Source organism: Condylostylus longicornis, unplaced genomic scaffold, assembly GCF_029603195.1.
Source record: "Condylostylus longicornis isolate FDR11 unplaced genomic scaffold, ASM2960319v2 ptg000048l, whole genome shotgun sequence".
Classification (NCBI taxonomy): Eukaryota; Metazoa; Arthropoda; class Insecta; order Diptera; family Dolichopodidae; genus Condylostylus; species Condylostylus longicornis.
In genome coordinates, this window is record NW_026578017.1 from 8,902,237 (window position 1) to 8,928,345 (window position 26,109).

At 30.2% G+C, this 26,109-nt stretch overlaps 1 protein-coding gene across 4 annotated transcripts; it reads left to right on the plus strand.

Annotated features, from left to right (window-relative positions):
- The first annotated feature begins 1,146 nt into the window (after nt 1–1,146).
- Nucleotides 1,147–25,844, plus strand: LOC129611188 (titin). Of its 4 annotated transcripts, none has more exons than XM_055524180.1 (6): nt 1,147–1,167; nt 2,509–3,226; nt 13,310–13,465; nt 13,548–13,615; nt 14,321–14,385; nt 14,479–25,844. In XM_055524180.1, the coding sequence occupies exons 2-6, from the start codon at nt 2,525–2,527 to the stop codon at nt 25,692–25,694; spliced, it is 12,207 nt and encodes a 4,068-aa protein (XP_055380155.1). In that variant the 5' UTR covers nt 1,147–1,167; nt 2,509–2,524; the 3' UTR covers nt 25,695–25,844. The 4 variants fall into 4 exon arrangements, with proteins under 4 accessions (XP_055380155.1, XP_055380158.1, XP_055380157.1 ...); XM_055524183.1 differs by lacking the exon at nt 1,147–1,167 and adding an exon at nt 2,171–2,188; XM_055524182.1 differs by lacking the exon at nt 1,147–1,167 and adding an exon at nt 2,181–2,209.
- Nucleotides 25,845–26,109: the final 265 nt, after the last annotated feature.

Consider the following 26,109-nt stretch of genomic DNA (forward strand, 5'->3'; position numbering starts at 1 on the left):
TTAGTACAAAATCTGAATCTGGGACAAGATTTCTTGCAGTCGTAAAAAAAAGAAAAAAATCTTGGTACGTATGCATGTACTTACTACTTAGGTGTATATTTATATGTATGTACATATGTGCTAACAAATATATGTATATAGCTATGTGCATAAATGATCTTAAGGACAAAATAAGGCTGGGTAGGTCTTACTAAACCTATGGTTGTACAATTGCAAGTTACCATAATTAGTGTAAATATATTGTAGACTGTAAAGCAACTAAATTTTTTGTAGTACAATGAATGTATGTGTGTAATATTTATACATCAAATTGAAAGTATACATATACTTACATACTTATGTGTGAATTTTTAGCTGGATAAAAAAATGGATTCCAAATTTAAATTGTTAAAATTAAATAATTTTAGTTTTACTGTAAAATAAAATTAAATACGAATTGAATAAACAGAGCAATATTTTTGTTTATTGCCTCTAATTTAATAAATTTTAATTTTTTTTAAATAGAAATACAATAGGCAAAAATTTTCTTCTGTAATTTAATTTAATAAAATTTTAATCAAAATAATATTATTTAATTAATGTTTTACATATCCACATTATTGAAATGTAGCAAATTGTCTCTGCCTCCTGGATCCTGGAACTAATCAAATCGATTGCAATCTATTTTTTGAGCTTAATTTTTTTTGAAGGAGTAAGTATAATCTTATATATAAATGTTTATGTAAATAATAGTAATCAAATATTAATAAAATAAACAAAATAATTAAGTTTATCAAATCTGTATTTTTTAGATACTATACATGTATATATGTATGTACATAATGTATATATATCGTAACTATTATTGTAGGTTATAGTCAACACTATTGGTGAAAATATAATAATTAACTTATGAACTGAAGTAAAACAAAAAATGACATCATCATTAACAAATCTAACAAAATATATGCGAAAAATAATGTCTTTAACACTAGATGTGATGAAGTTAATTAGCTACATAGGGAAAATTTTGTTCTTTTTAGAAGTGACTAAAAAAATAGTAAGATTAATCATTTTGTTTTATTTTATTCTTTGAAATTCATATTAATGAATACAATATTTAATATTCTTTTAATATACGAAATTTTTTATAATAGTTTTTTAAGAAAATGTCTGCAATTCTTAACGGTTGAGTTACTTTTAATATTATTGAATTTTTTACCTTTTCATAATACATTATATGTATGTATATTATTTATTATTTATATAACCAGTATATATATGTGTACATATATTTTTATATAATAACCTTAGTATGAAATGTTTCGATCACACTTGTTATTAAAATATAATGTGGTAATTCAAAAAGAAGTATTGAACTGTTCGTTGTTTAAAATCTAAAAACATTTCCATAAATGTAAAATAAAAATAATAAACCAATAAGTTTCAAACTACATATTCGTTTTACCAACATTTATGAAGATATCTAACTATACCTCTATAGATTATTTTCTATATAAGAATTCACGTAACCTGTTTGAGTTTACATTGAAAATGATAGAAAATGAGAAAGAAAAAAATAAATTTTTTTTTTATATTTTTTTATGGACCTAACCATATTATATACACAATATACGTATGATTAGATAAAAATAATGGTTAGAAGAAGTGATCGCATATTCCACAATAAATAATTAACGTTATATTGCTTATGTATATGCTATGTTCGATACAGTCAGACGAGTTCAAAGTGATATACACATGTAAATATAACAATTTAATTTTATATACATAAACAGAAAATAACGTTGAATGAAAATATAAGAGAGCAAAATATAGAGAGCTTTTTACTGTTTTTTTTCTTGTTTTTTTTTTTATATTTTAGCTTTGTAAAACAACAAACATTTTCTTTTTTTATTACATTCGTTTTCGTTCCCATATATACCGGTGTAAGGAAGCTTTTGATCTAGCTTAAATGTTTATAATTTGCTGTAGTTAATATATCAATATTTTAACTTATTTTTTTCCATTTCTCTTTTTATATATTTAAATAGAATCGTTTTTGTGTAGGTTGGGTTGAATCCTACATACATAATTCAAATAAGTTAGGAATTTAAAGTTAAGCTTTACCTTTCAGACTTGAATTTAAAGTCAGACAGTATAAATTTTAAAGTGACTGTATAAAGTACGACTTTGCGGATAAAAATACGTAAAAAATAAATTTTTATATGTATATATAATATATTTATAGGGCATATTACATTAGACCGAACGATTAAATAATAAAATTTTAATACTCTATTTTTAGAATAAGTAATGAGCTAATTTTAAAATTTTGCTTTTTTGATAAAAATTTTTAACATTTTGCTTTAGAGTTTTAAAAAATTTTGTAGAAAGAAAAGAATTTTTTTTAATTTTTTTTTCTTTTAATAATTTTTAACACGTAATCATATTCATAATAAATAAAAGACATTTTATTTTAAATTATAAATAACAAAAAAAAAATTTTTTTTCATAATTAAATAAAAGAAAGAAAGAGAAAAAAATGACAAAATCAACAATCAAAGTGGTCGAAAAAGATCGACAAAAAAGTGATAAAAAATTGAAATCTTCGACTTCTGAAATAGATAATAATTTAAAATTAACTAGCAATGGGAATAACAGCTATAGTAGTAATACTGTAAAAAGCACTACCGATTTTACGAAAATATCACCAGCAACTACATCATCATCATCATCATTAACATCTCAATTAAAAAATACAACAAGTAACATGAATATGAGTAGTTCAAGTACTAAACAAATGTCCTCATCATCATCAACATATGAATCTCGTAGTAGTAGCACTAAAGTTTCATCATCTTCATCTTATGCGAAAAGTTCAATTATAAAACCATCATATACGAAATATGTTAGCCAAAATGCTGATGGATCTTATAAAATTGTTTATAAGAAAAAGGTTTTAGATCAAAAAACTGGTAAATGGAAAATAATTGACGAGAAAATAATAAGCAATGCAAAAAACGTTGAAACTGATTTTGTTCCAAAATTATTGGATGATGTCACTGATTCAACAACAACAACCTACACAACGAAACTTTTTGATTCTAAAACAGGTAAATGGAAACTAGTAGACGAAAAATCATTTAGCGAAAATACTGTTGTTGTACCCAATGATATTATTAGAGAAATTGAAAGCGATAATGCAGATATAGCTAATGTAACAACAATAACTGAAGTAACTAAGGTGAGAAGAAAAATTAAATAAATTTGTTTTTTTTTTCCTAATTTAATATTTTTGTTTAAGTATAAAAAATATTCATATATTATTTTATACACATACATACATACATATACATATATATACTTGTATTATATTGAAACCTACATGAATTTGTCGGAAAAAAAAATTTTTTTGTGCAAATTTTTTTTTTTGCCAAACCATTGAAAATTTAGTTTCCAAAAATTTAGATTTGTACTTTTGTGATATAATAACAACAATTAATGAATGGGAATTATAAATTATTAGAGAGCTTTCATGCATTATACGTTGAGCACATAGCCTTATGTGTATTAGCAGTTTATGTACATACATTCTTAATTTACTGATCTTTAAACATAGATATGTTTATATTCGGGTCTCTATAGGTTTTTAATTTTATATAGCAAATACAATAATTGATTGAAAGCTTTAATGAAGGCCGGCTAATTTGGGTGAAAAACAGACAATTTTCAATAAAAATTTAAAGTTTAATTTTAACAATTTTTGTCTGTAATGTAACATTAATATTATTATTTCGAATTTAATACCCATAACAAGAATTTAAAGTATAAATAATATTTGTATGCATTTACGAAGGTAATTTAAAGTATAGGTGGTATCTGTTTTTCTATGGATTGTTTTAAATGATGTTGTCAACTTGATTCAAAAATTTGTAGCATGAAATTATTTTTTTGCAATGTTCACCATATAATTTTCTATTCATAAAAAAATTTCGCATTAATATCTAGTTAAAAAATATTTAATTAAAAATATAAAAAAAAACTTAAAATATAAAAGCTTATGTATAAAGTTGAATTATTTTCAATTAAATTAAATAATTTAAATATTATTTAATTGTGAGCGAGTAAATAAATTTAAAAAATGCATAACATATTTAAATTTTTCATATTACATATATGTATATTTGTATACCTATTATGTATCTATATTACATACATATATATATGTACATACATTATATACCAATTACGATTAAAAGTATGGTTGTAAGCTTTTGAATATGTTAATGCAGTGGTACACTTGCTTCCTAATCGATTATAAGTAAAATTGTTTTGTGATTCAGTAGAATTGGTTATTTTAAGACTTATATTTTATGAAACTTGTCAAACTTATTAATTTTTTTTTTAAAATATCAACTTAATCCAACCTCTAATTATTTAAGTCATCAGTTATAGCGTTAATTGAAATGTTTCCAGAAAAAATATTTTGTTGAAACCTTACATACATACATTTTTTTCGTAAATGCGAATACCTGTATGTGGAAATTTTTAACACTCAATAAGGCCATGTAAATATTTCGCATTTAAAATAATTCTTACATTTATATAAAGTAAAACTTTTCGCTTTTAATATTTAAATATTTAAGGTTATTGATAATTATTCTGCTTGTATTTAATATCGGATGTTAAGGAAATATGGTTATTAATTTAATTTATTATTGAATATAATTTTGTAAGCCGAAATTCTTATATGTGTTATGTTCAGTTCAGGAAAGAGATCTTTAGGGTTGATTCTTTTTAATAATAAAATAAAAAATAAAATTTATTCTCGCTCTTTTTTTTCTTTAATAGCTTTAATTGTTGTTCAACTGTCACTTAAATTTCAAAAGAATAGCGGTAAAGACATAAAACTTAAATTTGTATGGAATAGATCGAGTTCACCACTGAAGATGTTTTTACACAGTTTGTTTTTGTCAGTGAAAAATTTATTTTGTTTTTTTTTTTGAATTGTATTCCATTGCGTTCGACTATCTTACTAAATTTTCCTATTTTTAAAAATTCGAGAGTAATATTGTTATAATGCAGAGAGACTTTATAAATATAACAAAATATAAGAAAAATGAAAGAAAACAAAAATAATTTTGTTCTATTTTACTCAAGATCACGCAATTTTCTACTTTATATTAAGTATATATAATAGACTTAAAGCTTTTTTTGTAGTATTTATGTGTTATTGCTTGAAATATCTTTATCCCCTCTATTATGAACATCGGTATCGGCCGATATATTATCGGCAGTTCTCATCGGTTTTGGGTTTCTTCTGTATTATGAACCGATACCGATAAAAATATTTCAACCGATTAAAAGAAGCTTTTTCATACAAATTTTTGTTTTTGTAAATTGGAGAAAATGTTTTTTTTTCTAATGACATTTGTTTTCTTTCAAAAGTTATTTTCAAAAAATTTTTAAAACTATTTTGAATTTGGTTTTGATGTGCTAAAAAGTTGTTGTAAGAAAATTATTTTCTGTTAAATTTGTAAAATAAAAGTATACATATATCGGGAAAATGTCACGTGCATTATATTTTGAAAGTGAAGAAACGCAAGCTATTCAAAGACGACATATAAGAGATTCAACTAATCCATTGGATTTAGACAACAAAATGTATGTTTATGTACCTATTTTATTTTATTATTTATATAATATGTACACATTTTTTAGGTTTATCCAGAATTTCAGATTATCATTCCTTGCCAGGTTTAAGTCCTCTTCCATTTTTTCTACTAACCGCGCAATTTGTTTTTTGTTGCTTACGATTTTACTCCTAAATAAAATATATGAATAACATTTTGAAAGAAAATAATTTAGAAAAAATGCTTACATTTTAAAAAAGCAATTAATTACACCAGTTTCCTTGATAAAATGAAGATTTTACAAAAAAAAAATCTGTCGTCTAAAAATTTGTACCCGCTTTTAAATCGGTGAAAACCCGACAATTTATCGTTTTCATAATACCAGCTAATACGTTTCCTATACAGGGAAAAAAAGCTTTCCCGACTCCGATAAAATTTACCGATAAACAATGTTGGTAATACAAACACAAAATTTTGCCGATAAATTATCGTTTATCGGCCGATACCGATATACATAATAGAGGGGTATATTATGTATTTCACTTGTTTACTAGTTGTATTATCCGATAATACAAAATAGCAAAAACAAAAATAAGCAAAATATTTTTAGTTAAAGAAAAGAATATGATTACCTTCGATGATGAATAATTTTTACTATTTAATTAAAATTTCGGTTAAAATTATTAATATACAGGAACTGAATCATTTTCTAAAGTTAAATTTTTGCTAAGTGTGTAAATACATTTGTATAACTTCCATACATAAACAAGAAAGTTAATGTATTTTATTTTTTTTAATACAAAAATTTAAATTAACTTTTTTTAAGTAATAAATGTGTGTATGGTTTTACGTATAAGAAATGCAAAAAATTCATTTAAGATGATCGCCAGAAAAAAAAATGACATCATAAAATGAATTTTTGTGCTTATTATGTATTTTTCTTGTAGGTAGATGTAGGTTACGTAGATATATGTACATATACTATATACACTTTCATATACCTATGTATATAAGATTTTCTTCAAGATTTTTTAAGTGTTTGTATAAATGATGTGACATTGATAGCAAAACTCAAAAGATATCGAATGAATAATTTATAAAACTTTCTCAATTAATTCTGTTGTTCATTTGATATGTCTTCAATATCAAATATGGTTTTGATTTTTGAAATTAAAAAAAAAATACAACCTTTTTGTTATTTTGTTTTCTTACTACACAAAAAAGTTGTAAAAATTTGTCTATAGATCATAAACATTTCGTACATACATATACATACTTATATATTTACATATATATAAAAAATATACACTAGGGTTATTAATATTACAAATTTATTGTTTAACTTTTTTTTTTTAATAAAATTTAAATCGATCACCTTAAATAGTGTAGAACAATTAAATGTGGTTTTTCTTTTTTAAGAAAATGTAAAAGTAACTGGTTTAATTGTCCCTTTTTTTAGAAGGACACTTTTTAAAATAGAAAACAAAAGTAACTTGTTTTTTTGTTGATGATTTCATCACGCGATGCTAACAAAATTTTATTAGTATTGTTGGATTTCATTATTACTTTAATTTTATAAATGCTACGGGACCATTTTTTTGTGAAAAATTTATGAACTTTAAAAGATTCCAAAGCATGCTTGGGTAGCATTGCTTTGTATTTTCTTTGATTCTTTGATTTTCCTTCTTAAATGTCTGGGGACATTTTGCTTAATTTTCATAAAAATTGCACTTTCGGAAAATGTCAAATTTTTTCGCATGACTCGGAATAGAATAAATTTAGAAAACCATCTAGTCTTCGTTTTAATAAAAATCAAAAATTTATGATATTCGCTAGCGTTTTTAAAGTGCATTCAATAATATTGCTAATGTTAATAGATATTTTTGATGATTGCTTTAGTTCTATCTTCATTTCCAATTCTATTAATTACCAGGGTTAGAAATTAAATGCTTTTTTAGCACTTTTCCAAAAGGTTGTAGGAGCCTGAAATTTCAGCAGCTTTTAGATACTAATATATATTTTATTTTGTTAGAAGAATTTTTTTTCATCTCCACCTCCTCTCAAGTTATCGTCTCTTGAAATTTGCAAAATTTGAATTTCTGACGCCTTGTATTTCCGAAACCGCAAGTTTTTTCAAATTTCTATAAACCTATTTGCGTTTCGGACAATTCCGTGACATTAAAAAATATAATTATTTTTCTTAACTCACGGACTTAACTATTAAAATCGAACATTATGTTAACCCCTCTTTATATTAATATGCAATCCTAATACTTTCATTTATGAATGAAAATAATTTTAATAGTGCGGTAGGTGTACATAGAATGTATTTAAAAGCAATATTTTCACTTGTTGAAGGGAAAAGTACTACAATACAAGCCATTGGTTTGATCCAACTTTATTATTTTTTGATTAAATACATACATCATATCTTTTAACACGAAAAGCTAAAAATACTATAGTTAATCTAAGAATATCGCAAATTTTAAATGACATATTTCAAAGTTTAAATTATAAAGTATCTATATTAAGTATTTAATTAATAATTTCTATTTTTGTTGATATTCAACGTCAATAGTATATGCAATTTTGTATAAACATTAATGGTACCATACATATGTATATAGTGCAAGTTATGTTGATTCAATCATAGTATACTTACGTATAACACAGAGCCGTTTAAGACAAACTAAATGCCTGGCTATATTATAGTGTAAGTGGCAACTGATAAAATAATTTTTTTTCTCATATATCTTTATATATCATTATGTCAAAACTCAGATCATTTCTAAAAATGAAAATCTATATAATTTGAAATTTCAAGAGAATTTAAAATTTATTAAAATAAAAATTTGTTGAATACTTAACAATTCTTAAAAAATATATTGAATAAGAAAATATTTAGAAAGTTAATGACAAATAAAAGAATCGAGGTTAATAACTATGAAGATAAAATCTAGATAACTTGAAAATTCTACATATTTAGGTAATTAATCTAGGCGTCATAAAATCGAATGCTCTTTCATCTTCGACTAATATCTTAGCTTAAAAACGTTCTTAAATATCTGAAAATGATAACACCAAAACTAGATGTCTCCGTGGTAAATTATTTATTATTGCTATAATTAGACAATTTAACATGTTTAGTTTTTGCATTTTGAATGCTTGAAGACACATCTATTTTTGTCAATTTGCTTTATTACTTTTATTTTAATTCTGTTATTTTATTTAAATGGTTTTCTATTATTGATTGTATTTTTCCAATGTTCTGATAGGTTCTCAAATAATATTGTCGAATAATTTTATTTAACTGTTTTAAGTCTTCTATAAATTGAATTACTTAGTACTTTTTTTTATATATGGAAATATCAGGCATAAAAAACAACAACAACTAACATATATTGATTTTTGTGAACTTTTATATTTTTAATCAATAAATAGTTGAATATGTATAAAAAGTATCCGAAACTCGATTGTATTCAAGAAATACTTTGATATAAGTCCAGATGAGTAAAAACTAATAGGAGACATTTTTCTTTTCCTCCGATCCTTGCTAAGTTATCGTAAGATTTTCTAACATTTGTTTTTAGCACTTTTCCAAAAATTTTTTGAAAAAAAGTGCTTATTAGTTTCACTCTGTCCGTCCGTCCGTCCGTCCGTCCGTCCGTCCGTCCGTCCGTCCGTCTGTCCGTCCGTCCGTCCGTCCGTCCGTCCGTCCGTCTGTCCGTGTGTCTGTTTACAAAACTTCTACACCCTTGAAGATAGAAAGCTGAAATTTTATATGTACATAGATCTTTACTAGAAACTTATTTCTGTAGAACAAAATTTTTACCTATCTGCTCCCCTCTAGAAGTTATACCCCCCCAAAACCCTAAAAATGGCCTTTTTTAACTATTTGTTGCAATGAAACCATAAGCATTTTTGAAATTTTGCAAACGCAAAAAGCAGCGGCTTGCTTCCCCTAGCGCGGCATACTATATTTGAACTTTAGAAAAGCAAAATGGCCGTTCAAATTTACCGTTATCTAAAGTCCTTTTTTTGCAAATTTTTGATGTCGTTTTTTTTCCAAACTACAGCCTGTAGAAGCTTGAAATTTTAGGAGCTTTTAGACATTATCAAATAGTTCATTTCGCTAGAAGAAAATTTTTTTCCATCTCCACCCCCTCTCAAGTTATCGCCTCTTGAAATTTGTAAAATTTGAATTTTTGACACCTTATATTTCCGAAACCGCAAGCTTTTTCAAATTTCTATTAACGCAAAAAGTTAACGGTAAATTCCATGAAATTAAAAAATATAATTATTTTTCTTAACTCACAAAATTAAACCTTAAAATCGAGCATTATGTTAACCCCACTTTATATTAATTTTTGCTTTATTTCAAAGACTGCATAAATCATTCATCCTAAATATATGCAATCCTAGAAATAATTTTGTATATGAATGAAAATAATTTTAATAGTGTGATAGGTATAAATAGACTGTATTTAAAAGCAAGACTGTATTTTCATTTGTTGAAGGGAAAAGTGCTACAATACAAACCATTGGTTTGACCCAACTTTATTCATTTTCCTATTATCTGTATATTTTGCGTCATAATTCGGGAGAAGCATTCCTAACATTTTTACTTAATATTTACTATATTGAAAGTTATTGGGCTCACTTTGTAAGCTCGAATATCGTTCTTCAGCTTTTACAGCGTATTATCTTGGAAAAACAAAAACATTTTCATAACCCACTTCAAAATATAAAAGATGAAAATTCTTCATAAACTACTGTCTTTAACTAACGTAAAAGCAATTTGCAAGTTCCGTAACAGCAACGATCTGGGCGCTAGTTTTGAAAAATCCAGCTCTACCTTTATAGCAAAACAATTTCTTTAATTAAGTATCCATTCGTTATTTGCGTGTCTATTTCATACTCATATTAGGTGTATAGAATAAAAAACAAATTAATTTTATGCATTTATTATTTCAGAATTTTAAATTGTATCTAATATGGAAACAATTTGGAAATATATACATACATATATTTGTTTTTACCTACTCATATTGTTTAATATATTAATATTTTGATGGAAATCTTATCTATACTTTGAAAGTTTCACTAAATTTTGTACTTTAAAAGAAAAAAAATATGTATGTACTTTAAATAAGAAAAATATAATAAGTATTTAACTAATCGTTATCTCAACCAGATAATTTTAATAAATTTTGTAAAGAGTTTATTATTACATTTAAAAACCATGAGCTAAAGTTTGTTGTTGACTTAATGTTAGATTTTTTTATTGAATGTTGTTGCTTATTGAAAAAGATCAAAATTTTTGTCGAATCTTTAATAAAAGGAAGGAAATAGTTTGAGCTTCTTTTGAACTTTGTGTTGTAAATATGTTTGTATAGAACTTTTTAGTTTTCATGTATCCATCAATAAAAAGAAAATTGGCGAGAGGAAACGCTAAGAAAGAAGTTAATAGAAAAACATACAACAGTAATTTCGAATTCAAAAATATCTTGAAACTGTTTGAACAGCGGCACTTCAAATAATAAATTGTTTTGAGAATAGAAGCTCCTTTGGAATTATGTTAATATAAAACATAAAAATAAGAGACATTTTGAATTGGCTTAAAGGTCTTTTTCGGAACATTTTCAGAATTAAATATCAAAAAAAAAAATTAGAATAAAAATGTCTAGCCATTTTTAATTTTTATATTTCAATTAGATTTATGTACATATATTAAATATTGTTGCGATATTTCTAAGTTGAATCTCAGCATATTTCTCGAGCTATCAATAAAAATATAAAAATTAGACGGTTTTCAGAAATTCCAACTTTTAGGCCCTATAAATCGAAAAAGAGGGCCCAAAAAGCAAAAACTCATTTAGTGCTTTTTTTCGTCTGAAGTCATTCTATTACCCTGATTCGGGAGCTACATTGAGTCTCCGACCACCTGTATATGAATAACTCAAAAAAATAAAAATAAAATAAAAGAGGAATATACTACATAACTCATGGACGACAGGTAACTTATGTAAAAGCAAATGGAATATATAATATTGAAGTTTAAAATATAATTTGTTTCCAAATTTGGTAGCTTGATGATAAAAGTAAATAATTGCAATAGTGATGTCATTTTATTTTTCGTTTATGGCGAACCGGTTTGCTAAAAATTTTATTGCACGTACAACTTTATAACAGAAAAAATTAACTCACAAGTTTTATAGATAAATTTAAGATTTTAACACATATTTTTACTTATTTTTTATTGTGTAATGTGTTATGTCTGGTAATACATGCATAAGAAGGAAAATTTATAATACTAGGAAATTTTTCTTTAAGAAAAGAAAAATAAACTTTATTTTGCTTCTTTTCGAGAATTTTTACTGTGCAAAATTATAAAAACTTTAAATAATAATTTATTAAGTAGGTGGTTGTCTAAAAAAAAAATTATTATGAATTGCGTTGAAGTGTCTTAAAAAATCTAAATAACAAACTATTGTAAATATAAACATATACAAATATAAATTTTAGAGTATTATATTGGTTGATTAAAGCTCGTTATACAGTTTGAAATTAAAAGAACAAAGTTAGCTTTTTATCCAAAAAAAAATATGAACCATTGATTTTTAGTACTTCTTGGTTTATGAGTATCAATCCAATGATTGTATTATCAATATTTCAAAATATGTACATATCCATAAATTTTATTCGTATTAATATGTCAATATATTTATACATGCCTGTATAAATATATGTGCATATATAGAAGAAATGGCATTATGATATTAATCTTAATTTTGCGAATATGTTATTCATTTTTTCCATAAAAAGTGTTTTGGCTCCACAAAATTGATTTGTGGATCTCTTTAAATTTCATTGTTTATCAAATAATTGACTATATGGTGAATCATTATTAGGATATTAACATTTCGAAAAAGTGTTGGCGTAGAAATTGCGGGTACCATTTATGGTTGATTGAATTCTTTGTAAAATTCATTGGCATGAAATAAACACATTACAGTAAAAGTTTTTCATAAGCAAAAATTTTTAAGTTTTAAAAAATTTTTTCCTAAAAAATAAATTAAACTACGAGTATAATATATTTTTGGTACATTTGGTTAATTTTTACTTGCATGTTGTTATATACAAAAAATTAATATACATGGGTAGATCAATATTTACGATTGATATATATATATATGTACGTACATATGTAGGTTGAGCTACATATGTATGTCTTTTGAAAAAACTCATAAGTGTATTTAATTGTAATAAAATATTAAATATTTTTATTTTTTATCATACAACAACACAAAGATTTTATTTAAAGCTAATATTCCTGCTTTTGTTTAAATATATATATACATATGCATAATGTATGTAAAATTTCTGGCTTTGCAAAAATCGTTCCAAATTTTTAATTACTTCCCATGCGCAGACCATTTTCGCATAGCTAAAAAATTTAAAAAAAAAAGTTACAAGCTATCGTAGCGAAAATGTTTTTTTTGTTCAAAGTATTTAAATATAAATAATATCAAGGAATGATATTAGTTTATTTTACATTACATAAAAGACAAAAATGATTGTACTATATTAAGTAATTATTTTTATTTGATTTAAATAAATTTACCCAGCGAAAACTTAAAAAAAATATATTTTGGATATACATCTGTGACAAACGTTGTGTTATTAAATTTCAGGTTTTCGATGCTAAAAGTAACACTTGGAAAACTGTCAATGAGCAAACACACACAAACGTGGTGGAAAGAATTGTCGAGAGTCCGACACAAAATGTTGAAGTTTTGACTACTTTGAATGAATTAACTGATGAACGTTTTGAAAAATCAAAAACTTTGGTAAGAAATAGCTTTATTTTTCGTTTTAAAGAAAAATGAATAACAAAATCTTAAATTTAATTTTAAATTTAATTAATTTCAGATCCACGATGAAAGTGTAACTAACGTGAAAAGAGATTTGTATGATGAAACTAGAAGAATAACAAGTGGGTAAGTATAATTATTTCAAATGAAGAACTTGCAATTAATATCTTGAATAATAATTAATAGTTCTCACATAATTAAACAAATTTAAATTGCACATTTTTCAAATTTTCTAATTTCTGATAAAGACTTTATGTATCAATATGTGAAAATTTATGAAATTTATTAAAATTAATGAAAATTTTGAAATACTCGTGTGTATAAGAGTAATTAGTGACACTATTTAGAGTTAGATTTAGATATAGAGTAGTTAGTGGTACTATTTAGAATCGATAAATACTCAAAAGATTTAAAATCCACATTGGGATTACTTTACATGATCAGATATTAATTATGAAAATATTTGTACTTGACTAAATTAAAATAAATTGAAATTATTATATTGAAAAATTATACAAATTATGTCACATAACATTTGAAAAGATAAAATGACTTTAGTTAGGAAAAATAAAAAAATCAGTTTATTTTATGGTTTAAAGTAAGCGAATATAAGTTAAAAGTAAAATTGGAAAGTGCAAAAAAAAATTGGGAAACCATATCAATGAAAAATATTTGTTAATTTAGATCATACATTAATTTTTTCTACTATTTATTAAGTTTTCTGTTTAAATGTACAACCATTTCAAAAATAATTCTTTGAACATTAGTCAATAAAAAATTTTAATTGTAAAGATTTTAATTATAAGTATGAAAACATTGTTTCATTTTCAGTCTTCACCAAATAAAAGACGAAATCGATCACTCAAAATCTACAACCGATGTATTTTCGTCAACAGGTATAGAAAAAAACTTTTTATCTGTTATATTTCCAAAAACTAATAACTCTATTTTGTAAAAGATTTTTTAAATAATAAAATTTTTCACTTTAGATGAAAACCTTGAATCATCTTATACTCGTGTTAGATCTAATACGTGGACTAAAGATGATCTTTCAAAAATCGATAAAAAAATTGTTAATACAGAATATGACACAGTTGAAAAATATGGTAATTGTCAAATGTGCTTATTGGAACAGCAGGATACTGATTCTAAAATGAGAGAAATGCTATATGAAACTAAAGACATAAATAAATTTGCTAGACATGATGTTAAACATTCTACAGATATTATTAACACCCAAGAGTTTAAAAATTATCATGAAGGAGAAATTTACTTGGAAGACAACCAACAATACGTGATGGCTTCGAAGCAAGATATAATTAAACATTCCGACAATCTTTATCAGGAAGGTGACATTTACTTTCCACAAAAACCGAAATATAAGCCTGGCGAACGCCCTCAATATATTAAACCAAATGATAATTTAAAATCTGAAGGAATAATTGAGTTTCCTGAAAGCGAGGATTATAAACCAGGTGAACGATTTCCTCTAGTTCGTCCACATGACAATTTAAAACCAGAAGGTAATTTTTACATAGAAAAAAAACAGGAATTCATAGCTAGTGAAAGGCAAGAAATAATAAAACGCGCTGATAATTTGCATCCAGAGGGTGAACATTTTTATCCAGATAAAAATATATATAGGCCTGGAGAACGACCGCAGCAAATTAAACCTGTTGATAATTTAAAACCCGAAGGCAATTTTGAAATACCAGAAAAAACAAAATATGCGCCTGGCGAAAGATTTCCACAAACTCGTCCAAATGATAATTTGAAACCTGAAGGAGACTTTCATACACCAGAAAAAACTAAATACATTCCAGGAGAAATTCCGAAAGCTATTAAACCTAAAGATAATTTAAAACAAGAAGGGCAAATATATATTGAAGAAAAACATGCGTTTTTAGCTGCTGAACGACAAGAAATAATAAAACACATCGATAATTTGCATCCAGAAGGAACACTTTACTTTCCAGAACGGACTTCGTATAAACCAGGAGAACGGCCGCAGCAAATTAAACCTTTTGATAATTTAAAGCCTGAAGGCGATTTCTATTCCCCTGAAAAAGCAAAATACTTACCAGCCGAACGGCCTAAACAGATAAAACCTAGTGATAACTTGAAACCAGAAGGAAAAATTGAACTTCCCGATAAGCAACCATACATGCCTGGGGAGAGGTTCCCGCAAGTTCGTCCAAGTGATAATTTGCGACCAGAGGGCGATTTCCATACTCCTGAAAGGCCCGCATATATACCGGTGGAAATACCTAAGGCAGTAAAGCCAAAAGATAATTTAAAACAAGAAGGACACATCTACATAGAAGAAAAAAAAGAATTTGTAGCAGCTGAACGACAAGAAATTATAAAACACTCTGACAATTTGAGACCTGAAGGTGATGTTTATTATCCAGAAAAAACTTCATTTAGGCCAGGTGAGCGTCCACAACAAGTACGGCCAAGTGATAACCTCAAACCAGAAGGAGAATTTTATACTCCAGAAAAATCAGGTTACGAGCCGGCAGATAGACCAAAACAAATTAAACCATCGGACAATTTAAAACCTGAAGGAGATTTTTACTCGCCCGAAAAAGCAAAATACTTACCGTCCGAAAGACCAAAGCAGATTAAACCTAGCGATAATTTGAAACCAGAGGGTAAAATTGAAGTGCCTGAAAAACAATCATATATACCTGGAGAGAGATTTCCTCAAGTTCGCCCAAGCGACAACTTGCGATCTGAAGGGGACTTTCATGCTCCTGAAAAAACGGTTTATATGCCGGTGGAAATACCCAAGCCAGTCAAACCTAAAGATAATTTAAAACAAGAAGGACACATTTACATAGAAGAAAAAAAAGAGTTTGTAGCTGCTGAGCGACAAGAAATAATAAGGCATTTGGACAACTTGAGGCCAGAAGGTGATGTTTATTATCCAGAAAAGACTGCATATAAACCAGGGGAACGACCACAACAAGTACGACCAAATGACAATTTGAAACCAGAAGGTAAATTTTACACTCCTGAGAAATTAAGTTACGCACCAGGGGAACGACCTCAACAAATCAAGCCATCTGACAATTTAAAACCTGAAGGAGACTTTTATTCACCCGACAAAGCAAAATACTTACCAGCTGAACGGCCAAAACAAGTGAAACCTAGTGACAATTTAAAACCGGAAGGGAAAATTGAAGTACCCGACAAACAACCGTATATTCCTGGAGAAAGGTTCCCACAAGTTCGCCCAAATGATAATTTGCGACCGGAGGGAGATTTCCATACTCCTGAAAAACCTAGATACGTGCCGGTGGAGATACCTAAGCCAGTAAAACCAAAAGACAATTTAAAACCAGAAGGACACATATACATAGAGGAAAAACAAGAATTTGTGGCTGCCGAGCGTCAAGACATAATAAAGCATTTCGATAATTTGCGTCCAGAAGGCGATGTTTATTATCCTGAAAAGATTGCATTTAAACCAGGGGAACGTCCACAACAAATACGACCAAACGATAATTTAAAGCCAGAAGGTAAATTTTACACTCCTGAGAAATTAAGTTACGCACCAGGAGAACGACCTCAACAAATCAAGCCATCTGACAATTTAAAACCAGAAGGAGACTTTTATTCGCCCGACAAAGCAAAATATTTACCAGCTGAACGGCCAAAACAAGTGAAACCTAGCGACAATTTAAAACCGGAAGGCAAAATTGAAGTACCCGACAGACAACCTTATATGCCTGGAGAAAGGTTCCCACAAGTTAGACCCAATGATAATTTGCGACCAGAGGGCGATTTTCATACACCAGAGAAACCTAAATATACACCAGTAGAAATTCCTAAAGCAATCAAACCAAAGGATAACTTAAAACAAGAAGGACATATATACATAGAAGAAAAACAAGAATTCGTAGCTGCTGAACGTCAAGAAATAATAAGGCATTTGGATAACTTGAGGCCAGAAGGGGATGTTTATTATCCAGAGAAAAGTGCATTCAAACCAGGTGAGCGTCCACAACAAGTGCGGCCTAATGATAATCTAAAACCAGAAGGTAAGTTCTATACTCCAGAAAAGTCTTCCTATGCTCCAAGTGAACGACCTCAGCAAATCAAACCTTCAGACAATTTAAAACCAGAAGGAGATTTTTACTCTCCGGAAAAAGCAAAATATTTACCAGCTGAACGGCCAAAACAAGTGAAGCCTAGTGATAATTTAAAACCTGAGGGTAAAATTGAAATACCCGACAAACAGCCGTATATTCCTGGAGAACGATTTCCCCAAGTTCGCCCAAGTGATAACTTAAAGCCTGAGGGCGATTTCCATGCACCTGAGAAGGTTAAATATACCCCAGTGGAAATTCCTAAAGCAATAAAACCAAATGATAATTTAAAACCAGAAGGTGAATTTTACACTCCAGAGAAGACAGACTATGCACCGGGAGAACGTCCGCAGCAAATCAGGCCATCTGATAATTTAAAACCTGAAGGAGACTTTTACTCCCCGGAAAAAGCAAAATATTTACCAGCTGAACGGCCAAAACAAGTGAAGCCTAGCGACAATTTAAAACCAGAAGGCAAAATTGAAGTGCCTGACAAACTACCGTATATACCCGGAGAAAGATTTCCACAAGTTCGCCCAAATGACAATTTGCGACCTGAGGGAGATTTTCATACTCCCGAAAAACCTCAATATACGCCAGTAGAAATTCCCAAGGCAATTAGACCAAAAGATAATTTAAAACAAGAAGGACACATTTACATTGAAGAAAAAAAAGAATTTGTAGCAGCTGAGCGACAAGAAATAATAAAGCATTTGGACAATTTGCGCCCAGAAGGTGATGTTTATTATCCAGAGAAAACTGCATTCAAACCGGGTGAGCGTCCACAGCAAGTGCGCCCTAATGATAATTTGAAACCCGAAGGCCAATTTTATACCCCCGAGAAGCTGATCTATGCGCCAGGAGAACGACCTCAACAAATCAAACCGTCTGATAATTTGAAACCTGAAGGAGACTTTTATTCTCCCGAAAAAACAAAATATATGCCTGCTGAACGGCCAAAGCAAGTAAAGCCCAGTGACAATTTAAAACCAGAAGGAAAAATTGAAGTACCCGACAAACAGCCATACATTCCCGGAGAAAGATTTCCACAAGTTCGTCCGAGCGATAATTTACGGCCTGAAGGAGATTTCCATACTCCTGAGAAGACTAAATATACCCCAGTGGAAATTCCTAAAGCAATAAAACCAAATGATAATTTAAAACCAGAAGGTGAATTTTACACTCCCGAAAAGACAGGCTATGCACCGGGAGAACGCCCACAGCAAATCAGGCCCTCTGATAATTTAAAACCTGAAGGAGACTTTTACTCCCCGGAAAAAGCAAAATATTTACCAGCTGAAAGACCAAAACAAGTGAAGCCTAGCGACAATTTAAAACCAGAAGGCAAAATTGAAGTGCCTGACAAACTACCGTATATACCCGGAGAAAGATTTCCACAAGTTCGCCCAAATGACAATTTGCGACCTGAGGGAGATTTTCATACTCCCGAAAAACCTCAATATACGCCAGTAGAAATTCCCAAGGCAATTAGACCAAAAGATAATTTAAAACAAGAAGGACACATTTACATTGAAGAAAAAAAAGAATTTGTAGCAGCTGAGCGACAAGAAATAATAAAGCATTTGGACAATTTGCGTCCAGAAGGTGATGTCTATTATCCAGAGAAAACTGCGTTCAAACCGGGTGAGCGTCCACAGCAAGTGCGCCCTAATGATAATTTGAAACCCGAAGGCCAATTTTATACCCCCGAGAAGCTGATCTATGCGCCAGGAGAACGGCCTCAACAAATCAAACCGTCTGATAATTTGAAACCTGAAGGAGACTTTTATTCTCCCGAAAAAACAAAATATATGCCTGCTGAACGGCCAAAGCAAGTAAAACCTAGTGACAATTTAAAACCAGAAGGAAAAATTGAAGTACCCGACAAACAGCCATACATTCCCGGAGAAAGATATCCACAAGTTCGTCCAAATGATAATTTACGACCTGAAGGAGATTTCCACACTCCTGAGAAGACTAAATATACGCCAGTAGAAATTCCTAAAGCAATAAAACCAAATGATAATTTAAAACCAGAAGGTGAATTTTACACTCCTAAGAAGACAGACTATGCGCCGGCAGAACGTCCGCAGCAAATAAGACCCTCTGATAATTTAAAGCCTGAAGGAGATTTCCATACCCCAGAGAAACATAAATATACCCCAGTCGAAATTCCGAAAGCAATTAAACCAAAGGATAATTTAAAACAGGAGGGACACATCTACATTGAAGAAAAGCAAGAATTTGTAGCAGCTGAGCGGCAAGAAATAATTAAGCATTTGGATAATTTACGTCCGGAAGGTGATGTTTATTATCCAGAAAAGGTTACATTCAAACCAGGTGAGCGTCCACAACAAGTGCGACCAAGTGATAATTTAAAACCAGAGGGCAAATTTTACACTCCGGAAAAGTCTTTGTATGCTCCAGGAGAGCGGCCTCAACAAATTAAACCTTCTGATAATTTAAAACCTGAAGGAGACTTTTATTCTCCTGAAAAGGCTAAATATTTGCCTGCTGAACGGCCAAAACAAGTGAAACCTAGCGACAATTTAAAACCGGAAGGGAAAATTGAAGTACCCGATAAACAACCATATTTGCCCGGGGAAAGATTTCCACAAGTTCGTCCAAATGATAACTTGCGGCCTGAGGGAGATTTCCATACGCCGGAAAAACCTAAATATACACCAGTAGAAATTCCTAAGGCAATCAAACCAAAAGACAATTTAAAACAAGAAGGGCATATCTACATAGAAGAAAAACAAGAATTTGTAGCAGCTGAGCGGCAAGAAATAATAAAGCATTTGGACAATTTGCGCCCAGAAGGTGATGTTTATTATCCAGAAAAAGTTTCATTTAAACCGGGTGAGCGTCCACAGCAAGTCCGGCCTACCGATAATTTGAAACCAGAAGGCCAATTTTACACCCCCGAGAAGTTGAGTTATGCCCCAGGTGAACGACCTCAGCAAATCAAACCGTCTGATAATTTAAAACCTGAAGGAGATTTTTATTCGCCCGAAAAATCAAAGTATTTGCCTGCTGAACGGCCAAAACAGGTAAAGCCGAGTGATAACTTAAAACCGGAAGGTAAAATTGAAGTACCCGATAAACAACCATACATGCCCGGGGAAAGATTCCCACAAGTTCGTCCGAGCGATAATTTACGACCTGAGGGAGATTTCCATACTCCTGAAAAACCTAAATATACCCCGGTAGAAATTCCTAAAGCAATCAAACCAAAAGACAATTTAAAACAAGAAGGGCATATCTACATAGAAGAAAAACAAGAATTTGTAGCAGCTGAGCGGCAAGAAATAATTAAGCATTTGGACAATTTGCGCCCGGAAGGTGATGTTTATTATCCAGAAAAAGTTTCATTTAAACCGGGTGAGCGTCCACAGCAAGTGAGGCCCAATGATAATTTGAAACCAGAAGGTCAATTTTACACCCCCGAGAAGTTAAGTTACGCCCCAGGAGAACGACCTCAGCAAATCAAACCATCAGATAATTTAAAACCTGAAGGAGATTTTTATTCGCCCGAAAAATCAAAGTATTTGCCTGCTGAACGGCCAAAACAGGTAAAGCCGAGTGATAACTTAAAACCGGAAGGTAAAATTGAAGTACCCGATAAACAACCATACATGCCCGGAGAAAGATTCCCACAAGTTCGTCCAAACGATAATTTACGACCTGAGGGAGATTTCCATACTCCTGAAAAACCTAAATATACCCCGGTAGAAATTCCTAAAGCAATCAAACCAAAAGACAATTTAAAACAAGAAGGGCATATCTACATAGAAGAAAAACAAGAATTTGTAGCAGCTGAGCGGCAAGAAATAATAAAGCATTTGGACAATTTGCGCCCAGAAGGTGATGTGTACTATCCGGAAAAAGTTTCATTTAAACCGGGTGAGCGTCCACAGCAAGTGAGGCCCAATGATAATTTGAAACCAGAAGGTCAATTTTACACTCCCGAGAAGTTAAGTTACGCCCCAGGAGAACGACCTCAGCAAATCAAACCGTCGGATAATTTAAAACCTGAAGGAGATTTCTATTCGCCCGAAAAATCAAAATATTTGCCTGCAGAGCGGCCAAAACAGATTAAACCGAGTGATAACTTAAAACCGGAAGGTAAAATTGAAGTACCCGATAAACAACCATTCATGCCCGGCGAAAGATTCCCACAAGTTCGTCCGAGCGATAATTTACGACCTGAGGGCGATTTCCATACACCTGAAAAGCCAAAATATATTTTTAGTGAAAGACCGCAGCAAGTTAAACCTAGTGACAACTTAAAGCCAGAAGGAAAAATGGAAATTCCTGAAAAACCAAAGTACATTTCTGGAGAAATTCCTAAACCGGTTAAACCTGAAGATAATTTAAAACCAGAGGGAGCACTTTTTACCCCTGAGAAACAGAAATTTGTTCCTTCTACAAGACCAGAATTGGTGAAGCCTGTAGATAATTTACATCCCGAAGGTGAGATGTACACACCAGAAAAAGCAAAATATGCTCCTGGGCAACGTCCTCAGCAAATAAAGCCTACTGATAATTTAAAACCAGAAGGACAGTTCTATTGTCCAGAAAAATTAACATACGCGCCTGGAGAGAGGCCCCACCAAGTAAAACCAATAGACAATTTGAAACCGGAGGGAAAAATTGAAATACCTGACAAGCCCAAATATTTTTCTGGAGAAATACCGAAAGCCATTAAACCCGAAGATAATTTGAAACCCGAAGGTGAAATGTTTACTCCTGAGAAGCAAAGATTTGTTCCTTCAAAGCGACCAGAATTGGTCAAACCTGTAGATAATTTACATCCAGAAGGTGAAATCTTTACTCCAGAAAAAACCAAATTTGTTCCTTCTGAACGTCCTCAACAAATACGACCTAGCGACAATTTGAAATCAGAAGGGGATATTTTCACACCGGAAAAAACCGCGTTCATACCGTCTCAACGTCCGGAACTTGTGAAGCCAGTTGATAACCTTCGTCCTGAAGGAGAAATATATACTCCCGAAAAACCAAAGTATGAGCCAGGAGAAAGATTTCCACAAGTTAAGCCATGTGATAATTTAAAACCAGAAGGACAGATATATATTCCAGAAAAGCAAAAATTCATTTCAGGTGATATTCCTAAGGCTGTAAGGCCTGAAGATAATCTTAAACAAGAGGGTAAAATTTACATTGAAGAGAAACAGCAATACATTTCATCAAAACGTCAAGACATCGTGAAACAAGTCGACAACCTGTATCCAGAAGGAGAATTGTATTATCCGGAAAAAACAAAGTATACCCCAGGAGAACGTCCCGTTCAAATAAAACCGAGTGATAATTTAAAACCAGAAGGAAAATTTTATTCCCCTGAAAAATTAAAATACGCTCCAGGAGAACGTCCGCAACAAGTTAAACCAGTTGACAATCTAAAACCCGAAGGTAAAATGGAAATTCCAGAGAAGCCAGAATACGCCCCCGGAGAAAGATATCCACAGGTACGCCCTAATGATAATTTAAAGCCAGAAGGGAAATTTTATTCTCCAGAAAAATTAACATATGCTCCTGGAGAGCGACCTCAGCAAGTTAAACCTGTTGATAATTTGAAACCAGAAGGTCAAATGGAAATTCCCAAAAAACCAGAATACGCTCCTGGAGAAAGATACCCACAGACACGTCCAAGTGATAATTTAAAACCCGAAGGTCCATTTTATTCCCCTGAAAAACCGACATACGCCCCGGGAGAACGACCGCAACAAGTTAAACCAGTTGATAATCTGAAATCAGAGGGTAAAATGGAAATTCCTAAAAAGCCGGAATACACCCCTGGAGAAAGATATCCGCAGGTACGCCCCAGTGATAATTTAAAACCAGAAGGGCAGTTTTATTCTCCAGAAAGACTTACATATGCACCGGGAGAACGGCCGAAACAAGTCAAACCAGTTGATAATTTGAAACCTGAAGGAAAAATGGAAATGCCTAAAAAACCAAAGTATGTTTCCGGCGAAATACCTAAGCCTATTAAACCTGATGATAATCTAAAACCCGAAGGACAATTTTATTCTCCTTCAAAATCAACATATGCTCCAGGACAACGACCACAACAAATTAAACCAGTTGATAATTTGAAACCTGAAGGTAAAATGGAAATCCCTGATAAACCTGTATTTGCCCCTGGCGAAAGGTATCCACAAGTTCGGCCGGTTGACAATCTGAAGCCGGAGGGTGAAATAGAATTGCCTCAAAAACATAAATTTAAGCCGGCCAAAAAAGAAAAGCCAATTCGACCACAAGATAATTTGCATCAAGAAGGAGAAATGCATATTTTAGATAAACAACAATTCATTAGCACGAAACGCCAAGAAATTATAAAACATTCTGATAATCTTCGCATGGAAGGAAATTTTTATTATCCAGATAAAAAAGAATATACTTCCTCTGAAAGGCCGCAGCAAATAAAACCTATTAATAATCTCAAACCTGAAGGTAAAATTGAAATTTATGAAAGGAATAAAGATAATATAATGTCGGAAAAGAAAACATACATAAAGGGAAAAGCTATACATGTAACTTCTGAAAGACGTGAAAATATAAAGCCACTAGACAACTTACACCCAGAAGGTGAGTTTTACACACCAGAGAAAACCACATTTTCACCTGTTAAAAGACCTGGTCCTATAAAACCTAAAGATAATTTAACAAAAGATAGTTTGGTTTACATTGACAGTAGTACATTAATAGAAAACACAACAAGTAACAAAACAAAACAAACTTTGACCGTGTTTGAAAAATCTGGTAAACGTCCAGAACCAGTGAAGCCTGTTGATAATTTGCGAACAGGTGGTAAATTTTATGGGCGTGAAGAAAAAGTGTACATAAATGGAGAAAAACCTCAACCTATAAAACCAACCGATAATCTACATCCTCAAGGGAATATTGAAATTCCTAGCACACAAGCATATTCTCCAGGAGATAGGGCAAAGCCGGTTAAACCTGTCGATAACTTAAAAGTTGAAGGAGATGTTATTGTTAAAACAAGAAATGATTCCGAACTTATTAAAAGGCAAACTGTAAGCTCGACATTAGAAGAAAAATTGAGCAAAACACGTAGAAATATTAAGTCAGAGTCATCTATTTGCCTTGGTAATGATCAAACAGATATGAAAACATCTAATCAAATGGTATTTAAACAAACGGGGAAAACTATAAAAGAAGGAAAAACAACGCCTGAAGATGGTGCTATATTGGTGAGCACCAGAAAAATAACGACTGTTATAAATCCTAAAACTAAAAAAGATCACTCATCTGCAAACACATCTTTTCATCACAAAAAAAGTACTCTCCACTCAGAAGAAGACATTACAAACAGTTTTCTTTCTCGTAATATTACAAACAAAGCAGAACAGATCGCAACCGATGTCAACTCTTGTAAAATACATAAAAATGCAAATGTTTCAAGTCATAATTCTGGTGTGATTTCCACAGGGTTAATAACTCAAAGAACACATTCTTCTAATATAGCGTCGTCAAAAAATTATTCAAACTATTCTCATAGTGATACAAGACTAGCAAGCAATCAGAGCAATGTAAATGTTGACAATTTTCAGTTAGTTTCTTCCAATGTAGATTCAGGATATAGAACGTATAAAATACAACGGGACAAAAACTTTTCTAATTCATCATCGAATTTAGGCTTCACTCTCAATGAATCGAGCAATGCGGATATAAGAAAAAGTTCTAATTCTGGTCATCACACTGGTTTCTTCTTGTCAGAAAAAAGTAATGCAAGCGATGTTCAAAATAGAAAAAGTATTTCTGGCGTTTCAACAAATTTGAGCAATACCCATTCGTTAAGGGGAAACGGTGCATGTTTGTTACATTCTACAGGAAATAATTCTACTAATATGAAAACCCATCAGTCTTCTGCTTTTACTGAGAATATGCAACACTCCGGTACAGTGTCATACACAACAACGCAAAGACAAAGTTATAGTACTTTACACAAACAAAGTAAAGAGATGTCTCTCAAATCAGAGATTAGAAATTATGTTGCTAATAAGAATCAAGAAGGATACAATCAAAGAAGATTGAATAAATCTAGTATTATCTTAGGGGATTGAATACTACATCGAATTGCTTAAAATATTATAATGTTAATAATAATGTAATATGCTAAAAAATTATTGTTATGCATCCGTTTTCAATCTCTATTTAAAATTTAACTATATTTTTCCTACATACATATATTAATAAAATCGGTTGAAATATTATTTGTGTTATTTATTTTTCTTTAAGACAGGCTAGAAAATTGCGGTAATGCATAGTTAAAGAATTCACCTTTACATCAACAAGAAAACAGCATAAATTTGTATATAATTTTTATATATTTTGGATTTTTATGTCAAGAGACTAAATGTAGTAACTGAAGAACATGAGGGGTTTCTAATTTTTTATGCGTTTGTATATAGCTATCGAACTTATTTACATATATACATATATTACGTATATATATTTGCGAAACTATTACCTAATAAT

Coding starts and splice junctions, on each gene's coding strand:
- LOC129611188 (XM_055524180.1), top strand. CDS start 2,525: ATGACAAAATCAACAATCAAAGTGGTCGAAAAAGATCGACAAAAAAGT. Junction 13,616..14,320: donor ACTAGAAGAATAACAAGTGG/GTAAGTATAATT, acceptor TTTCATTTTCAG/TCTTCACCAAATAAAAGACG. Junction 14,386..14,478: donor CGATGTATTTTCGTCAACAG/GTATAGAAAAAA, acceptor TTTTCACTTTAG/ATGAAAACCTTGAATCATCT.